At 58.5% G+C, this 16,731-nt stretch overlaps 2 protein-coding genes across 4 annotated transcripts in view; both read left to right on the forward strand.

The window, feature by feature from the left end:
* Window positions 1–16,731, forward strand: part of KCNAB2 (potassium voltage-gated channel subfamily A regulatory beta subunit 2) — a 289,172-nt gene that overhangs the window by 50,171 nt on the left and 222,270 nt on the right. The window lies entirely within an intron of this gene.
* Window positions 1–16,731, forward strand: part of AJAP1 (adherens junctions associated protein 1) — a 74,606-nt gene that overhangs the window by 29,758 nt on the left and 28,117 nt on the right. For all 3 annotated transcript variants that reach the window (XM_066982160.1, XM_066982162.1, XM_066982161.1), the window contains exon 2: window positions 13,101–13,699. In XM_066982160.1, the coding sequence (XP_066838261.1) occupies window positions 13,101–13,699 (599 nt within the window). The remainder of the gene's footprint in view (window positions 1–13,100; window positions 13,700–16,731) is intronic.

Raw genomic sequence — 16,731 nt, forward strand, 5'->3', positions numbered from 1 at the left:
CCAAGCCCTGCGCGCACGGGGCTGCTGGCACACGGACGTGTGCTGGCATCAGCTCAGGCTGTCGCTGCATGCTGCTAATTAATCCTCTCTGTCTTCAGGTGTGAATAACTTTTGGCCGAGGTTGCTCTTATGAGTGTTGATGCTGAGGGATGTTTCGTCTTTTTTTTTTTTTAAATGAAGAGAAGTGTTTCTGCAGGAGTTTCTGTGCTGCTCCCACGAGGACATCAGCAGCGCCGTATGCAGCAAACGGGGGGTTTCTGGGTGACGTGGGGTGGGCACGGGCAGGGGCCACCTTTCTGCTCTTTTGCAGAAAGCCGAGATAACGCAGGAGATGGAGTGCATCGCAGAGGGTTACAGAAAGCAGCAAGGGGTGAGAAAAGTCTCCTTGTCATTGCCGATCTGCCTGGCTGGGACCTTCATCTGCTCTGGAGATAATGCTTTGAAAATCAGAGTCACAGAATCGTCTAGGTTGGAAGAAACCTCCAAGATCACCCAGTCCAACCTCTGACCTAACGCTAACAAGTCCTCCACTAAACCGTATCACTAAGCTCAACATCTTAAGACGTTAACATCTCAACATCTTAAAAGTTTAATCTCTCTTGCGAAAGGGATTTTTTTTTTAATGAGATGCAAAGCACAGTGCTATCTGACTCACTGGCAATTAGCCTCCGGAGGGTGTGTGCCCACAAACAGCACAGTGTTTTCTCGGTGCTCGCTGGAGAAGGGCCGCTGGTGACTCATGTTCACCTTTATCCTGCAGGATCGCGCTGCTGCTCCTGCTGCTCCTGCTGCTGCTGCTCTTCGAGGTGCGGCTGCGAGCCGCTGCTGTGCGCGCGCCGAGGTGGCCGTGGCAGGGAGCACTGCTCTCCTCCGTGGAAAAAGCAATTGTTTGGTGCTAAAAGGGGATTTAAACCTCTGTATGAAAGGATCAAGAGTCTTTGCCCTGGATTTCATTCTCGCTTTCTATTTCTATTTCCTTGCTTTCTATTTTGGTTTTGCTTTTTCTCCGTCTTTTCAGCCCATTCTCTTTTTTCCACTAAGCAGGTCCAGCCACGAGCCTGCTCCCGCAGCGCCGGCCCCCGTGCCCAGAGCGGGGCAGCCCCCGCGGGGATGTGCTCCCTGCCTGGCACCGGGATCCTGCTCGTGCTTTCTCCCAGCTTGTGTATTGACTTCTGATACTTTCAAAGCGTGCTTTGCTTCTTCTATTTTTTATTGTATTTCTTGCTCCATAAAAGCTATCTGTCTGTCTGCTTTTAGTGGTTTGATTTCTCTCATCTTCTCCATTTCTGTAGCGGTTATTGCATCTTTTGAAATTCTTTACACTTTCCCTTTGTTCGTTTCCTCGTACAACTGCTGGGGTTTCATGATAGACTGAGCATCCGTGGGCTCGCGGGGCCACCTGGGAGTTCCCATGAAGAAAGCCAGGGTTGGATCTTGATTACAGCGGTGTAAATTGAGAGCAACCCCGTTAAATAGCGCACCGTGCTGGCCCTGCAGCCCAGTTTGGTTGGGCTTCCCAGGGGAAGCGGGACGCCTGGGGAGATCTTCCTGACAAATCACGCTGGCAGATATTCTTTCCTTGGGTATTTCTCACAGTGATAATGTTTTCCTTTATTTGGGATATCTCGGCGGGCAGAGCCGTGAACTCCGATGCGCCTGTTCCTGTGAAGTCGTATTGTGTTACAACAGTATAATGAACCCATTTTAATTATTTTGTTTTAAAACTCGTTAAGCTGCTACTTAATGCATACTGAGCTAACTTATCTTATTTTTTTTAGATCAAAGTGTTTCCTGTGTACGCTGTAATGACACGCCTGAGCACATTAATTTAGAAAACAAGATAAGGGCTCGGTTATTTAGCTGGGAAGCCGTGGTTCCCTGCAGCCTCGTCCTGGCCATTGCCCGGCCCCGAAAGCAGCCGCTCGCTGCCCCGGGGGCTGCACGGAGGCGTCCCGAGCTGCGGGGCAGGGCAGAGCATATCAGGACTGGGGGCTGCGGCTGTTGGTGGGGCAGAAAGCGCTTTGGCATTAAAAAGTGCCATAATCAGTAGTTCACACCATGACCTGGGTTCGTGGAGGGCCTTTCAGAGATGGGGTGGGTTGCAGTCATCGCCGTCTCCTGAAATCCCTGCACCTCTGTGGGAGTGGGCTGGAGGAGGGGGAATCCTTCCAGCACACCTGCCCCAGCCCCAAAGATTGGGGATTGCTGCAGTCCCCAAATTTGTCTGGTCAACTCAGCAGCCTCCTGCCACCGGGGAAACCCCGGCTCCTGCCTCCCCTGCAGGGCTCTGGGTTTACGTCCGGATTTTACACGTCGATGCCTTTATTTTGTCGGACGAAAAGGCCTGATCGTTCCCCGGATAAACTGCTTTGTTCGTGGATCGATTCCACAGGGGATAAACACGTGGAAAAGGAAGAAAACTCGTGAGCGAAGCAGGGAAATGACCTCGTTCTTCGTTTATGGCTGTGGGGGAAATGCACGTTCCCATGTGAGCCCACGTCTGGAAGCCAGTGGACCCATCCTGGCAGCTCCGGGGGCTGGAGGAGCGCGGCACCGGGGCGCGGGGGGGGTCACGGGGGGCTCTGGGCTCCCGTCCTCCTCCCCATGCCGGGGTCTGGTCCGGTGGGACCGGGCCCGCAGCTGAACTCCGCTGTCCTTATTTATTCTTCACAGCATTAGGGATAATCTCTAAGCTGCCGGGTTTACTGCTCTCGTACGCGTGTCGCCATCCCTTCCTGTCGGCAGCACCGTTTTGTAAATGAGGAGCGGTGACGCGGGGCCACGCGTGTGCCAGCCCAGTGCTGGGCATCCCAGCCCCAGCTGCAAGCCGGGGGCTCAGGTGAGAGGTCCTGCCCTTGGGTTACCCAAGGCTAGATCTGGACACAGGAGTACAAGCAGTGTTAGGTGGAAAGGCAAAATAACAAAGAGCTAATTTCCTTAGTTTTATGGATTTTTATTTTTCCTGAAGAATGGGGCCTGAGCCTGTGACTCTTCCAAAGGATTTTTGGTGGATTTGGAGATGGCATTGGGAGAAACTTTCCAGCAGGTTGTATCTGAGCCGGAGCTCTTGCTTCTGCCTGATAGCCAGCGCTGGTGCAAAATTCTGGGGGGGAGAGTGAAATAAATGGGAGACAGGTGCAGGTTTTAGCTTGAAAGCCAGCTCTCACAGCACCCCTTTGTCCAGGCGGGACAGACGGCGAGTGTTAGTGCAGACAGCTTGATGAAATGCCCTACTGTCCAGCCCCGCCGCGCTAAATACGCGCAGTGTTTGAGGCCGCGTTGGCAGAGGCGCTGGCAGAGTTTGCGGGTTGCAGATCCTGGGCGCTGCCTGTGCCAGTTTGTTCCCTCGTTGCTGTACGTGCACCTTCTGCGGGCCGGCAGCAGCCAGAGACCTTTCTCCGTGCTTTATCTGCTGGGCTGGACGCTCCCCGGCACCTGAGCTGCTGCCGCATCGACACCTGAGGAGCGGGCACCAAGGGAGGCTGAAGCAGGCGAGGTCGTGCGCAGCTCGCCTCCAGGCTCTGCTTCTCCTGGCTTCACGCAAGCCTGCTCCTCGCTGCCGTAGCAGCACACCCGGGGCAGGGCCGGGTCCTGCCGGGGGCAGCTCTCGGTGCCCGTGACCTCGGCAGCAATGAGCCGAGCTGCTCGGAGCGGAGCAGCTCCCCGGGGGGCTCCGTGGGAGCCCCTCTCCCGGCCTCGCGGCGTTCGTCAGCTGAAGCCGTGGCCTCTGACTCTCAGGGCAGGCAGCTGCCTGCCGGTTGTTTTCTGCCGGCTGGCTGGATGCTTGTCAGAGCAGCAGCAGGTGAATACCCGAGCTCAGGTTTTACACAGAAACTTGCTGAAGACGTTTCTCTGCCTGAAGGCACACGCTGGCTTCCCGGGCTTCTCCCCCGCCCGCCCCCAGTGCTTTTCAAATCCTATCTGAAATAATCCCACACGACCGGGTAAAACAGCCTGTAACAGCTGCTGTGTCCTTGTCAGAGCCAGTCAGGCTATGCCAGAGATCTTTGGTGGTGTTTGCTACCCCCGTGCCAGCCGTGCTGGGGGCTCCCCGTGCCGGCTGCGCTCCTGCCCCACAGGACACCCTGCATCCTGTCGGCACGCATCGAAATGTCTGAAAACGGGGGCCGAAACCCACGCAGGGTGGAAGGGAGGAGCACCAGGAGCCCTCCGGCACAAGCTTGGGTTTAGGTGGCACAGACCCCAGCAGGGGCAGTGCCGTGGCCTTGGGCTCGACCTTCCCCGGGCGCTGGGAGGCCGGGGCCCAGCCGTGCGAACAGACGGGGCCGCGGCACCGCCGAGCCAGCTCCGCTCCCTGACAGCCTTGGCAGGGTCTGCGCCTACCGTATCAGCATGTTGGAGATACCACTGGGTATTAATTACGCCTTCCCCGCTCGCTGCTATTCAGATGTTAAAATTACTTATTTGCAGCTGGGTGAGCTGAAGGCAGTTGCGGGAGGGATGCGAGCGGCCCCGCTGCCGCTGTCCGGCCTCCTGCTGGAGATGGAATCGCGTGTGGTAGCTGTGAAACCGTGCCACTTCAATGCTGTGAGAGCCTGGGTTTGGGGCATGCTGCTGTTCCCCTGCTCGGTCGGGTGACTGGGGCTCCGCTGGGTGTCCTGGCAGCGCTGGGGGTGTGCAGCCTTTGCCCTGCACGCACGTTGCTCCTGGGGGGCATGCACACCCCGGCACCGGGGCTGCTCCTTCCCCAGTCCTGCCCCGTTTCCAGCAGGAACGCGCTCTGTCTGCCTGGCTGCGAGAGCCTGGCAGTGGGAATTCGGTGTGCTTCACCCCCTGCTAATTTTCGTCTGTAATAAATCCCCTCTCTTCCACCGCACGAAGTGTTGTCAGTTTAATTACTTGTGGGGAGAGGGGAGAGGGAAGGAACTTAGGAATTGTTTTAAATACCACTTTTATTAGTATGTAATCCTGAAGCTCAGTTCTGTAATATGAATAGGTAGCGATGTGGCACGTTTAATTTACCTAGGTGCTACTGTACGTCAGCGTCCATGCCTTAATTTCCAGGCCCAGCTTTAAAGACCTCGGCAGCCATGTTTTCCTAAATTTGTAATTAACTTGGAGGGATTTGGGGCTCCAGACAACGCGTTCCCAGCTCGGCCAGGCCGGGCAGGGCTGGGTTCACAGCGACGTCCAGGCATTGCGCGGGAGTGCAGCGGAGCAGGGGGCTGCTCCCAGCGGTGCTGGGCATGGGTGCTCTGTGGAGCCCTGATGGTGCTGAGCCCACACGTGTCTCGTCATCTGCCCGTGCATGGGAATTTGCTGCTTTCCTCCCCCCCAGCCCATCCGAGGGGCCCGTTCAGCCCCGGAGTGCAATGGCGCTCCTCTATTTCCATGGCAATGGCTTGTAGCTGTAGCTCACGACAAAGGACAGTCGCAGCGCCGCGGGGAGCACCGCGCACAGAACCGGGGCTGGGGAGGGGAAGGGCTGCGGCACGCACCAGTGGCTGCAGTCCCCACCTGGGAGAGGGCACGCGGCTGCAGGCGGGTAACCTGCTGCCCTGGGAGCTTTCCCCTCTCGTCCCGTTGCTCCAGCGTGGAAGTCACCCTCTGAGATAAAGCAGCATTTTTTCCTTGTGAAACCGGGGAGTTCTCCTACATAATCTTGTGATGTGTGGTGACCTGAACGCCCGTGTAGGACGCAGAGCTGCACTGGCAAAGACTCTTCCTGAGCCAGGCACCCAGGTCCGTGCCACAAGGATGCTGCACCTTGCCTGGGACGAGCCAGCATCGCCCTGTCACATCTGCTTGTCCTCCTGGCGGTCGTGGGAATATTTTTGTCTCTGTATTGCTTGCTGTTTGGAGATGTAAAATGCTCAGTTCGTAAATCATCAAAACAAGGACATAACCTTGATTCCCTGTGCAACACCAATACATTACCTAACATGAGGCATGAAATGGAAGAATGGTTCCATTTGTATAATTCTGCATTAAAAATCAGCCTATTCTGCATTTACGGCTGCCTGTGAAGTGTCTCCACAGTCATGGGAGAAAGGGGCCGTTTTTGGAGAGAAAACAAGTACCTTATGAAAGGGATGCAAATCAGCACCTCTGCCTTGCTGCCCTATAGATTCACACTCGAGTGAGTCTTTTGAGGCTTCACTGAAATGGGTTATTTGCAAATGGCTTGCAAGCTGCTGACAATTTGTATTTTGCAGTTTGTCAAAGCCACTCTGTGGCCCTGATCCTAGTTAATTGCTTTGACAGATGACCAAATTCAGGGATTTCCAGGCGTGCAGCACGTAGCCTGGTTTTGCAGCTGCTGGATTAACCCACCTCCCACCCGCGGGGCCAGCGGTGCAGGGGCCCGTGTCCCCGGAGGGTCAGTGGGACGGGGACGTCCCCAGCACGCCAGGGAGCTGCAGAGGGGTTTTGTTCCCGTGTGGCTGCGCCCTTCCTGCACGTCAGGTGGCACCTGAAGAGAAAGGGCAAGGGAGCGTATGCAGCCTAAAAACATTTTGCCTTGGAGCAGTACGAGATGTTTTCCCTTCCCATCATGTTCCTCCTCCTGTTCACCAGCCGCGCTGGATCTCCCTGCCTTCCCCTCCCGCACGCAGGGATCGGCACCAGGAGCTGGCAGCGGCTGATTCCTGAAGCAGCACCCCCGCAGCGCTGGGCTTCAGGGGCTTTGGGACAGCACAACTACAGCCCCTGCCCTGGGCTCCAATGGCAGCTTCTTGGGAAAGACCCGGCTGTCACCAGGGGCAGTGCTGACACCCCACACCCAGCAGGCATGAGAAATGGCGAGGTCGAGGTGGCAGCGAGCCGCATGGGGGCCCGGGCACCCCGTCCCCAAAGACACGGCACTGGGATGCCACGAGCCCCAGGCACACTTGGGCTCGAGGCAGCGCGCCCCATCACATCGCTGGACCTCGTGCTGCTGCAGCCATCTCTGCCCTTGGGGTGCCCGTGCCAGGCTGTCTCTGCAGATGGAAATGCAAAATAACGTGCACGGAGGGCACAGAAGGGGGGGGGGGGGGGTTATTCTGATTATCCTGCCTGCTCTCATCTTCCTTCATGTGCTTTGTTTTTCATACACATTTCTGTCCAAACTCCATGATGCAGTTGGAGACTGCTATGCCGCTGCATACAGCTTCATCGTTTGAAAGCAGCACCCAACCCCTCCCTGCTCTGTACTGGTTTGGAAACATAACGTAATTAATTTTCTGCACCCGTATGGACTGGGCACGTGCCTCAGAGCTGCAAAGGTGTTCCAAGGGCCTCGGCCTCTGCATGCCGGCGGTCCATGGGGAGAGGCGTCCCTGCGGGTCTCTGAGCGGCGGCGGTTCGGCTCTTACAGCTGGGAAAGTGCTCAAAGGGAATTTGGGACCGGGTCTGCCAGCCCCCTATTGCATGTGTTTGTGAGGGAGGCCCAGGAACAGAGGTGGTAACGGCAGAACAGAGAGGATCCTGAGATTTGAGATTTGAGGTTCGTCCACAATCTGGGAATACGAATGAGCAAAGCATTTCTCTTGCGTGTGCTTGATTCGCAAAATGCTCGGCAGCTTCTGGCTGTAAATGAAGCTTCAGAAGGGTCTGGGTATGGCCTTGGTGTGTCCCGCGGGCAGGAGCTGATGGGAAGAGCCCCAGGAGGAGCCCTGGGCACGACAGCATCTCCGGCACAACGTTCCCAGCACGAGAGCGCAGCGAGATCAGACCCCCGTGCCCCCTCGAATTAATCTGCTTCTGAAGTGCCAGCTTCCCTGCCCTTCAAAGCAAATGGCTGCATCTGAGAGGATTTACAAAGGGATTTTCGTACTGGGGAGAAAGTATCATGCAAGGCAGGCAGCGGGGCTGTAAGGAATGCTCTCAGCACCTTCCACGTTGGTAACGCCATCACCTTGAACACAGAGACAATTTCTGTTCTCAAGGTGCTCAGCAAAGTCGTTGGAGTTGAAAGACAGAAAATCCCCGCAAGCAGGGGATTTAGGCTTTTCTGCCAGGCTGGGCAGGGAGACAGCCAGCCGGGAAGGAACAAACTTCCCCAGCAGGGGCTGGAGGCCGCGAGCAAGGCGCTCGCTGTGAGCGGGGCAGCAGGAGCCCAGGTGCCCCAAAACGGCCCCAAACCTGGCACCAGCGCTGGGTCCAAAAGCAGAGCAGCGAGGCTCGTCTGGATGCTCTGGGTGATGCCTGGGCTGCAGGGCTTGGGGCTGGGGGTCTGCAATGTGGGAGTTAGTGCGGGCTGTCCTGAGCTCAGCGCAAAGTGCAAAGCCTGCTGGTTTCTCCCCCTCCCTGCTGTGCCTCCAGCTAAGGGATTTAATCTCGCTAGCGGGTGTTTGTTGTTGGTGTCTGAGTTGTCCCTTTCTAAAAGAGCAGGGGAAAAGGGAGGGAAAACAAATGACTAAATATTTGTGTGTTTTTATTTCTGCCAGGAAATTAAACTGGCTAATAGTCCCATTTAACTTGCTCTGGAGAACCTGTCCTCTGGGCAGCGCGGGGGCTGATTCGGGGGGCTGTGGGGGGAGAATCGCCCTCCTGGAGACAGAGATGCTGCATGGAGAGGAGCGTGCCAGGCTGAAATGCTGCGTGTCCCGGAGGGGTTCGCACCCCTGCGCCCCTCCAAGCCAGGGTCCTGCCCTGCCATGGCTCTGGGAGCACCCGGCTGCAGGTCCTCGTGGGTGGTCGTCTGCTGGGCGCGATGCTCAGGAGAAACCAGCAGCTCGCCTCCTTCTGCTCATCCCCACGCCATCAACGCCCTGGGGACGAGGGGTTGGAAAGCCCCCTGCACCTCCCCGCGTGCCCATGGAGCCCACCTCCCCCAGCCCCCCCGCCGCGCCTCCTGCGCTGCCGAGCTGCAAGGAAACCTAATTAAAATCCGCATAACAGGCATGTAATTATTCAAGTGTTTAACCCAAGTTTTGCCTCCGACGTACCGACACCAGTAATTTCACAACTAATTATGAGGCACAGGAACGCGCGCCTCCTTCTCCCGTTCTCCTCCTGAAGCCGTGGGGCTCCAGCAGGGCTCCGTGGGGGCTGCTTCGGCGCAGAGCTCGGCTGGGCGCTGCCATGGTGGTCAATGGTCCCCGCAGGCCCCGCGTGCAATCACTGTAATTATCGGAGCGGTTTCATTGAATTCAGTCAACTGCTCTTGTACTCGCCGTTAAGCACATGTAAATATTTGTAGGAGTTTCTCTTACTGCGTGAAAATACGGCCTGCTCACCGTCCATTAAGCCACGGGAGCGGATTTGTGGTGCACGGGAACAAAGGCTCCTGGGCGAGGAGGCAAAGAAGGGATTCCGGTGGTTTCAGATCTCTCTGCTGCTCTTTTCTTTGCTTAACTGCCTTGCCAAGTTTTGTTGAACTTTCCCTCGAGTTTGAAGGACATTTCAGGATAACGCTCTCATTCACCTCCAAGAAGGGAAAAGAAATAATTGCCCACGCTTCTCCCTGCGTTCTTTGCAATGAGGAAAATAGTAGAGGGTGAGGGAGGGGGTTGTGGATAGTCAAAGCCCTGGTCTCTCGAGGGTGCGGTGAGCGGTGTAGGGGACCCTGCGTGTCCCTGTGCAGGTCGCGGTGCCGCAGCCGTCAGCACCCTTAGCAGTAAGTTCCTGCGGGTGCTGCGAGCAGTTATTGTTCCTCTGCCCTCTGCTTTCCGCCTGGCGAGATGCGGTGCGTGCAGCCGGAGGAGGATTTGTGCCATTTGACGCATCAGCAAAGATCGTAAGTCCTCCGAGAGCCGTGCCTCAGAATAGCTGCGCCAGCAGCGAGTTGCTCACGGCCGCCTGCGACCAGCAGTGACTTTCTGCTCGCGCCCCCTGAGAGCCGAGCAGGGGCTTACACCCGGCTTGGGGCGGGTGGGCACGGGGGGGTCCCTGGGGGCAGCATGCCGGGAGCATCGGGCTCCTGAGGGATAGCCCGGGCTTTGGACAGGCCCGTTACCGGGGCGAGGCAGGACCTCCGGGGTGGATGCATCCCCAGCTGCCCCGCGGGACACTTCTGTCACCCTCAGCGCTGGCAGGAGGCTGGGTTGGGGCCGGGGGACATGGGGGGAGCAAGCTGCAGCCCCCGGCCTGGTCGGGGGTGGGGGACGGGGGCTGCTCCCACCAGAGCCCCGGCACCGCTCGCCGGCGGCCCCGCTGCGCTGCCGCATCCCCAGCGCCGCTCTGCGCGCACCGCGCTGCGTTGCCTGGACGACGCCGACTCCCACACGCTGCTATTTGTGCTGAAGGACACTCTCTCTTCTCCGTCGTTGCAAAAGCCTCAGAAGATCGCGTGCCACACGCAATTCCTGAGAGCTGACCGGCCTGGCAGCCCCCCCAGGAGCCGTGCCTGGGGCCGTGCCAGCCGGCGGGCGGCCGGGGCCGTGGCTGGCATCGCCCCAAGGGCTGCGGCAGGCAGGTGACCCCCCCACCCTTGGGGTGCTGTCGGGGACAGCCTTGCGCTGCCCCAGAGGAGCCCTGGATGTCCCTGCCCATCACCAGAGGCTCGGGGGCCAGACCGAGCCTGGGGAGCGATGCCAGGAGCGAGGGACGCCCCCGCCTTTGGGCATCACCCGGTGGCACCGTGCTTGGGCGCAGGGTTTCTGCAAGACCCGCACGGAGGCAGGGGCCGTGTTCTGTGCGCTGCGTCTTCCCCGCGTCCTCCCCGCGCTGCAGGGAGCAGCCCCGGGGTGCTCGGGCATGGCCCGTGCTGGAGCCAAGCCCCACGAGCTGAGGGCTAGCCAGAGCCAGCCGTGGTGCTGCAGAGTGCTGGGGCTCTGCCACCGCTGCTGCGACTCGAGAATGTCATGAGCAAGCAGGAGGAAATAGGACGAGGGGAAAAATCTGCTTTCCTCTGGGAGCTGCCAATCCCAAGTACTGAGGACCGGTATTTTGTCTTTGAGAAGCTAAAAGACAACAGCTGGGATTCAGCGACAACCAAGTTTGGGCTGGTTTCATTTTCCTTCTCCTCATTCAGCGGCTATTAATAAAAGTGCATCATGTGCACTGCTTTCTCCTGGAGGGCCAGACCGGCAGCGGAGAGGTTTTGGTGTGCGCATGTGCGCGCATGGGTGCTGTGGGCGCGCTGCTCGGGGTGCGCGTAGCGCTGGGGAGGTGCCTGGCACCCCTCCTTCCTCGCAAGGAGAAATTTCAAATCGCGTCAGGAGTTGAGTTAAGCGGAGGCTGAAATTGAGCCTGGCGTTCCGCTGGGGTGACAGCGGGGCCGTGAATATCGCTGAGGTGATCCCACGTGCGATGCTCTCGCTGGAAGCCCGACCTCCCGGCTGCTCACCGGCTTTGCCCGCGGAGCTGCCGGCGCGCAGCACGTGGGGACGTTCTTTGTGCCCAAATCCGATTACTTCTGCCCCGTGGGTTAGCATGTGGCTCGGCTCCCAAAATCTCACAGGGGACAGACCCACGACGCTAGCTCAGGAGTGCGAACCCGCACGTGCCCTCCCTTAGAAACCCGTGGCAGAGGCAGTTTCAGCAGGAGCAAAGACAGCTCGGTGCCCCCAGCGCAGCCGTGCCTGGGGGGATGGTGCTGCCTGGGTGGGGCACTGCACCCGGCCCAGCTGGCCTCTGAAAAAATGCACCAACAATGTATTTTGTGTGCTTTTTTTTTTAACATCTTGAAATTTTTCCTCCCCCAGCCTGAACTATTTTGGTTTATGTTGTTTGTTGCTGGCTCTTCCCCTTCTCCTTCTGCGCTCTTTCCGTGCATCGCCTTTTTCCTCCCCAAAATAAATGCTGTTATGCTTTGAAAAAATAGCCAATTAGGAAGAAAAAAGAAAAATGCTTTGAGCAGAAAAAGACTGCGCCTCAGAGTATCCAGGTCATCTCCATTGGCTTCATTTGCTCACGCACGGAGGGAGTATACAATTCTTCTGTCAACCAGATGCACATTTTGTAGTGCTACCAATGACTTTACGGGGTACAGTGCTGTGGAGGATTATCTATTTAGCCATATAAAGCTCTCATTAACTCCTGCTGACTTCGACAAAAGTCTTTCTTGTGTAAAAGCCGAATAAAACGGAGTAAAGATTTTGGGGCTTTGGCCTATTAATTTTTTTTTCTGAAAAAGCGAAAAGCCCTGCATATCTCAGGCATTTTCCCTCCGTGAAGCACTGCGCTTCACGTGAAATATAATCATAGGGGAAGATACGAGTTAGAGCAGAACTTCTCAAGGTACGACATAACTGAGAAAGAAAGAGGGATTTGACATGAAATAATGGTGGCACTTCACATCAAAGCAAAATTTAAAATAATTAACCTGCTGACAGTTCAATGCAATTTCCAGCGACTCCATTTATCCACAAAGAGCGCAGCTGAGCGGGCTGCTCGTCATTCCCTGCCACGCTGGGGGCTTCGCTGGGGGAAGGAGCAGCGCGGGCGCATCCCGCGAGGCAGGCGCGCGGCCGGGCGCGGAGCTGGGATTGCAGGCAGCGCCACGCCGCACACCCGGCCCTCCCTGCGCCCGGGGAATAGCTGCTCCTTTTGAGTCACAGCGACCTGATTAATAAGAAGTGGGTTACACACGCAGAAGCGAGCGTTCGTGCGCTCTCCCGCACTAACTCATTGACTGGTTAGCGCCGCCGCCGCCTGCCGTGGGCTCGCACGAGGCGAGATCGCATCCAGCGCTCGGTGCCGGCACGGCGTGGCTGCCGCTTGTGCCGGTGGCTTCCTGGGCTTTGTGCAATCAAATGCAGGCTGCGGTGCACACACGTCCTCCACCTCCTCCCGCCTCGCTTGTGCCCCTCTCGCACCTCAAACCCCTGAAATGAGGGACGGAAACGTCCCCTGGGCCAGCTCGATGGCTGCTCCCAGTGTTGGAGATGGGAGGACGTCCATCCACGGCTGCTCTCCCTGCTGCAGCCGTGGCTTTCACGCAGCTCTCGGGATCTGTGCCGTTCCGCTTTGGCAGCTGGAAGGGGAGTGGGTGGCCAGGGCATCCTGCATTGTTGTTGGGGGAGTGCTGCCTGGAGCACGAGGGGGTGGCAGCATCCCCTCGCAGCGCTGATGGGGCTGGGGGGTGTCACCGGGTTGGACATGGCCGGGCTGCAGGGTTTCACTCCCCACCTTGGGAAGGGGGTCGCGGAAAGCCGTCTGTTGTGCCAGCCGTGCTCTGCCTCTCTCTAACACGCTCCACTGTCTGTCCGCAGGTCAGGTTGCCCGCTAGGAAGCCATGCTTGGATGTTGATAGCCATGTTCCACCTCGCCATGGACCTCGCCAGCTGTGAGCCCGTCGGGGTCCGGCTCTCGCCGCGGCCGGCGCACCGGCACAGACTGCCCCGCGGCGCGCTCTGGGGCATGGGCGGCGGCGAGGAGCCGCGGCGCCCCGTCCCCCCCTGGCCCTGCGCCCCCCGCTCTCGCCGGCCGCCCCCCGTCCCCCTTCCCCGCGCCAGGAGGCAGCTGCGGGGCCGCGGCTTCGCCCCCCGGGACGGGCGGCCCACGGCGCTGCCCGAGGTCATCGTCTGGGGCCCCACGGGCGAGGAGGACTCCCTGGAGAGCAGCACGCTGCCCGGCGCCTTCACCACTACCGCCGCCACCACCACCGCCGCCACCACCACCACCACCGCTGCCACCACTGCCGCCGCCACCACCGCCGCCGCCGCGCCGCCCCCCAGCAGCCCGGCTCCCACGCCCGGCGGCGAGGCGCCCCGCGGCAGCCCCAGCCGCCCCAGCACCGCCGAGCCGGCCGCCGGCCATAGCAGTGGTGGCAAGGACGCCCGCCCGCCCCGCGGCCTGGGAGACACCTCAGGTACGGTCCTGGGCACCGAGCACAGCGCCTGACGTTCCCATGGGGTGGGGTGTGCTATCCTGTACCGCGGTGCTGGGGGATGCCCGACCCTGGAGCGGGATCAGCAGTGCTTGTCTGGCTGATTGGGGTGGTTTGTCCGGCCGTTTGGGGTGGTTTGTATGGCCAGTTGGGGTAGTTTGTCCATCTGTCTCGGCTCTTCTGCGTGTGCCAGAGGCTCGGGGTGCATCACGGCTTGGGTGCTGCGCTCTGCTCTGGATCCATCCTGAAACAGCCCTGGGTAGCGGAGGCAGTGCCGGGGTCTGGGTGCGGTGCTGAGCGGCACAACCGAGCCTCGGTGCGCGGCGGAGGCTCGCTGGGGATGGCAGATCCATAGCCAGGGGATCCTGGCACGGGGGTGTCGTGGCACGGGCTGCCATTGCGGAAGCACCGCCCGACTCCGAGATGAGCGATTTCAAATGAGCACTTGGGAAACAAATGGAAGCTCTGATTCATCACTTTTATCTGAGACATTTTCTAGCAGCTTGCTGTATTCTTCCTATTATCAGTACACATCCACAAACCATCTTCCGTAATCAAATTTAGTGCAGCACTCAGTTACTGTAATACGTTCCACCAGCACTATTTGCTGCATGGACATGGATGAGAAAGCAGGTTCCCATTTATTTCAAATTATATTTGTTATTACCAGTATTAAACTGTGGGATACTGTTATACAGTTTACAGAATATATTCACTGTGCATTGACTGCTTTTAGCCCACAGTGATTTTCTAGTCAAAACGAAAAGGAATTTTATGATCTGATCTTAATCCTGATGAATTTATCTAGCACGCCCTGCTTGGGAGAAAGGGGAAAAACCAACCATGATGTTGTTCCTAACTTGAAGTTATCTGTGGCAGCGAAAAATCGCCCAACCCACACATCTTTTTGCTAATAAATAAATAAATAAGTAGAACCAGCTGGATGAATTAGCCATGGAGCACTGATAATTCCCAGCACAAACCGCCGGCAGCCTGACGTCCCTGGCGAGGTGCTGAGCCTCACGGCCCCGCGCTGCGGCATCGCCCGGCCCGGATCCCAGCCTCCAGCTCGGCCCCAGTGCTGTGGAGCTGGAGCTCCCTGGGGGCTCCCACTGCCGCTCTGAGCTCACATTAGGGGCTTTTCCAGGATCAGAGCTTTTGTTAGTGATCTTCTTTCCACTGAATGGTGGATACAATAAACTCCTTTCCTGGGCTAAGGGACCTTCTTATCTCAGTCTATCCGCCCTAAATTGAAAAGTGCCTGAGCTCCAAATTTGCTTTTGTTGCCGTTATCCGTGCTAAGCACCCAGGAAACCTCCAGCGAGGTCTTGGAGGCGAGCACAGAGCCCTTTCTTGCTCTACATCAAATCCCAGCGAGGAAGCTGCTTCATCAGAGCGAGCAGCCCCGGTGAGCTCCTCGGGGGGAAGGCTCCGTCACGAGGCACGAAGGCTCAGGATGGGGAGGAAACTCCTGTGCTGCGGCTGCCTGAGAGAAGACGACCAAAAGCTCCACCAGGACTGCTGCTGGGGCAGGCAGGAGACCAAGGAAAAAGGCGTCTAACCTCTTACTTACAGCCTGTATTGCTGCCAGCTAACTCCCCATGGCCAGCCTGACCGCGGGGTGACGGCTCTGTCCAGGATCCCGCTGCTCTGTGCTTCCCTATGGGCATGAAATGGCAGGAGGGAGCCGCAGGAGGTTGGGAGCAGCGTGTCGGTAGAACTGGGGTCCCCCTCAGCCCTTCGCCGTGGCAAGCAAGTGGCCAGCAGCACCCCAAAGCGCTGGCCACGGTGCGCACGTGGAAGCCCATGCGTCATGCGAGCCCTGCTCCTCTCCGTTACATAAGCTCTAGCGGCTGGAAGTGTTTGTTCTCTGCCTGGAAAAACATATGGCTACAAATTAGGATTAGGTAACTTGTTTGTACTCTTGATGTGCCTCAGTGAACATCACAAATCGCTGTCCTGCAGCCCTGCGCGGCGGCGCCGCCGGCGGTACGGGAGGGCGAGGTGCGGAGGCGTCGCGCTCGGACGCTGCGGGCCTGCAGCGTCCCCGGGCCAGGGCCTTCACAGGGGCTCCCACGAGCTCCCAGCCCACCAGCGGCACCCTCGCTGCTGTCCCGTGTGGTCTCGCATGCAGTCGGAGCGGATCAGCGGCTGTGGTGCTGGTGGAAGCACTGCTTCCCCCCCCGCTGCCCTCCCTGCGCGCACCTGCAGGGAGCTGCCGCGGTTTGGGGACAAAAGCTGTCGCCTTCCCTTGGTGTGGGATGGCGGCTGAGGATGGGGACGTGAGTCAACAAAGTGACTGGGAGGAGAACGTTAATTCTCTCCTGAAATGCTTTTAGAAGCTGGGAGGTGCCGTCGCTGTGCCTTCCATCCACCGTGTGCATGGCCAGGAGGGCCTGTGGCCTGGTGACAGGGGCAGCGAGGACGGGGGGCCTGGTGGGGGCCTGGTGGGGGCCTGGTGGGGGCCTGGTGGGGGCCTGGTGGGGACCTGGTGGGGGCCTGGTGGGGACCTGGTGGGGGCCTGGTGGGGACCTGGTGGGGGCCTGGTGGGGGCCTGGTGGGGGCCTGGTGGGGGCCTGGGGGTGGGGGGACCTGGTGGGGGCCTGGTGGGGGCCTGGTGGGGACCTGGTGGGGACCTGGTGGGGGCCTGGTGGGGGCCTGGTGGGGACCTGGTGGGGCCTGGTGGGGGCCTGGTGGGGGCCTGGTGGGGGCCTGGTGGGGGCCTGGTGGGGGCCTGCACACTCGGCTCCCGGCACGGCACCGCTTCCCACACTGGCAGACGTGGTGGCATTCGGTTAGGCAAGCAATTACAGCAATCTTGCTCAGGTTTTCCTCTCGCCCCACTCCTTCTTGGTTAAGAAGAGAGAAAAAATAATAAGAAACAATCTTTATGTGACTCACCAGCAGAAAAACAAGCCTAAAAATTTCAGTGGAATAGCAAAAATCCTGCTTAGGAGGAGAAAAGATAGACAAGTGATTGCTTCTGGTGTCCAAAAAAGAAAAAAGGGAGATAG

Source organism: Anser cygnoides, chromosome 23, assembly GCF_040182565.1.
Source record: "Anser cygnoides isolate HZ-2024a breed goose chromosome 23, Taihu_goose_T2T_genome, whole genome shotgun sequence".
In the NCBI taxonomy this organism is placed as follows: Eukaryota; Metazoa; Chordata; class Aves; order Anseriformes; family Anatidae; genus Anser; species Anser cygnoides.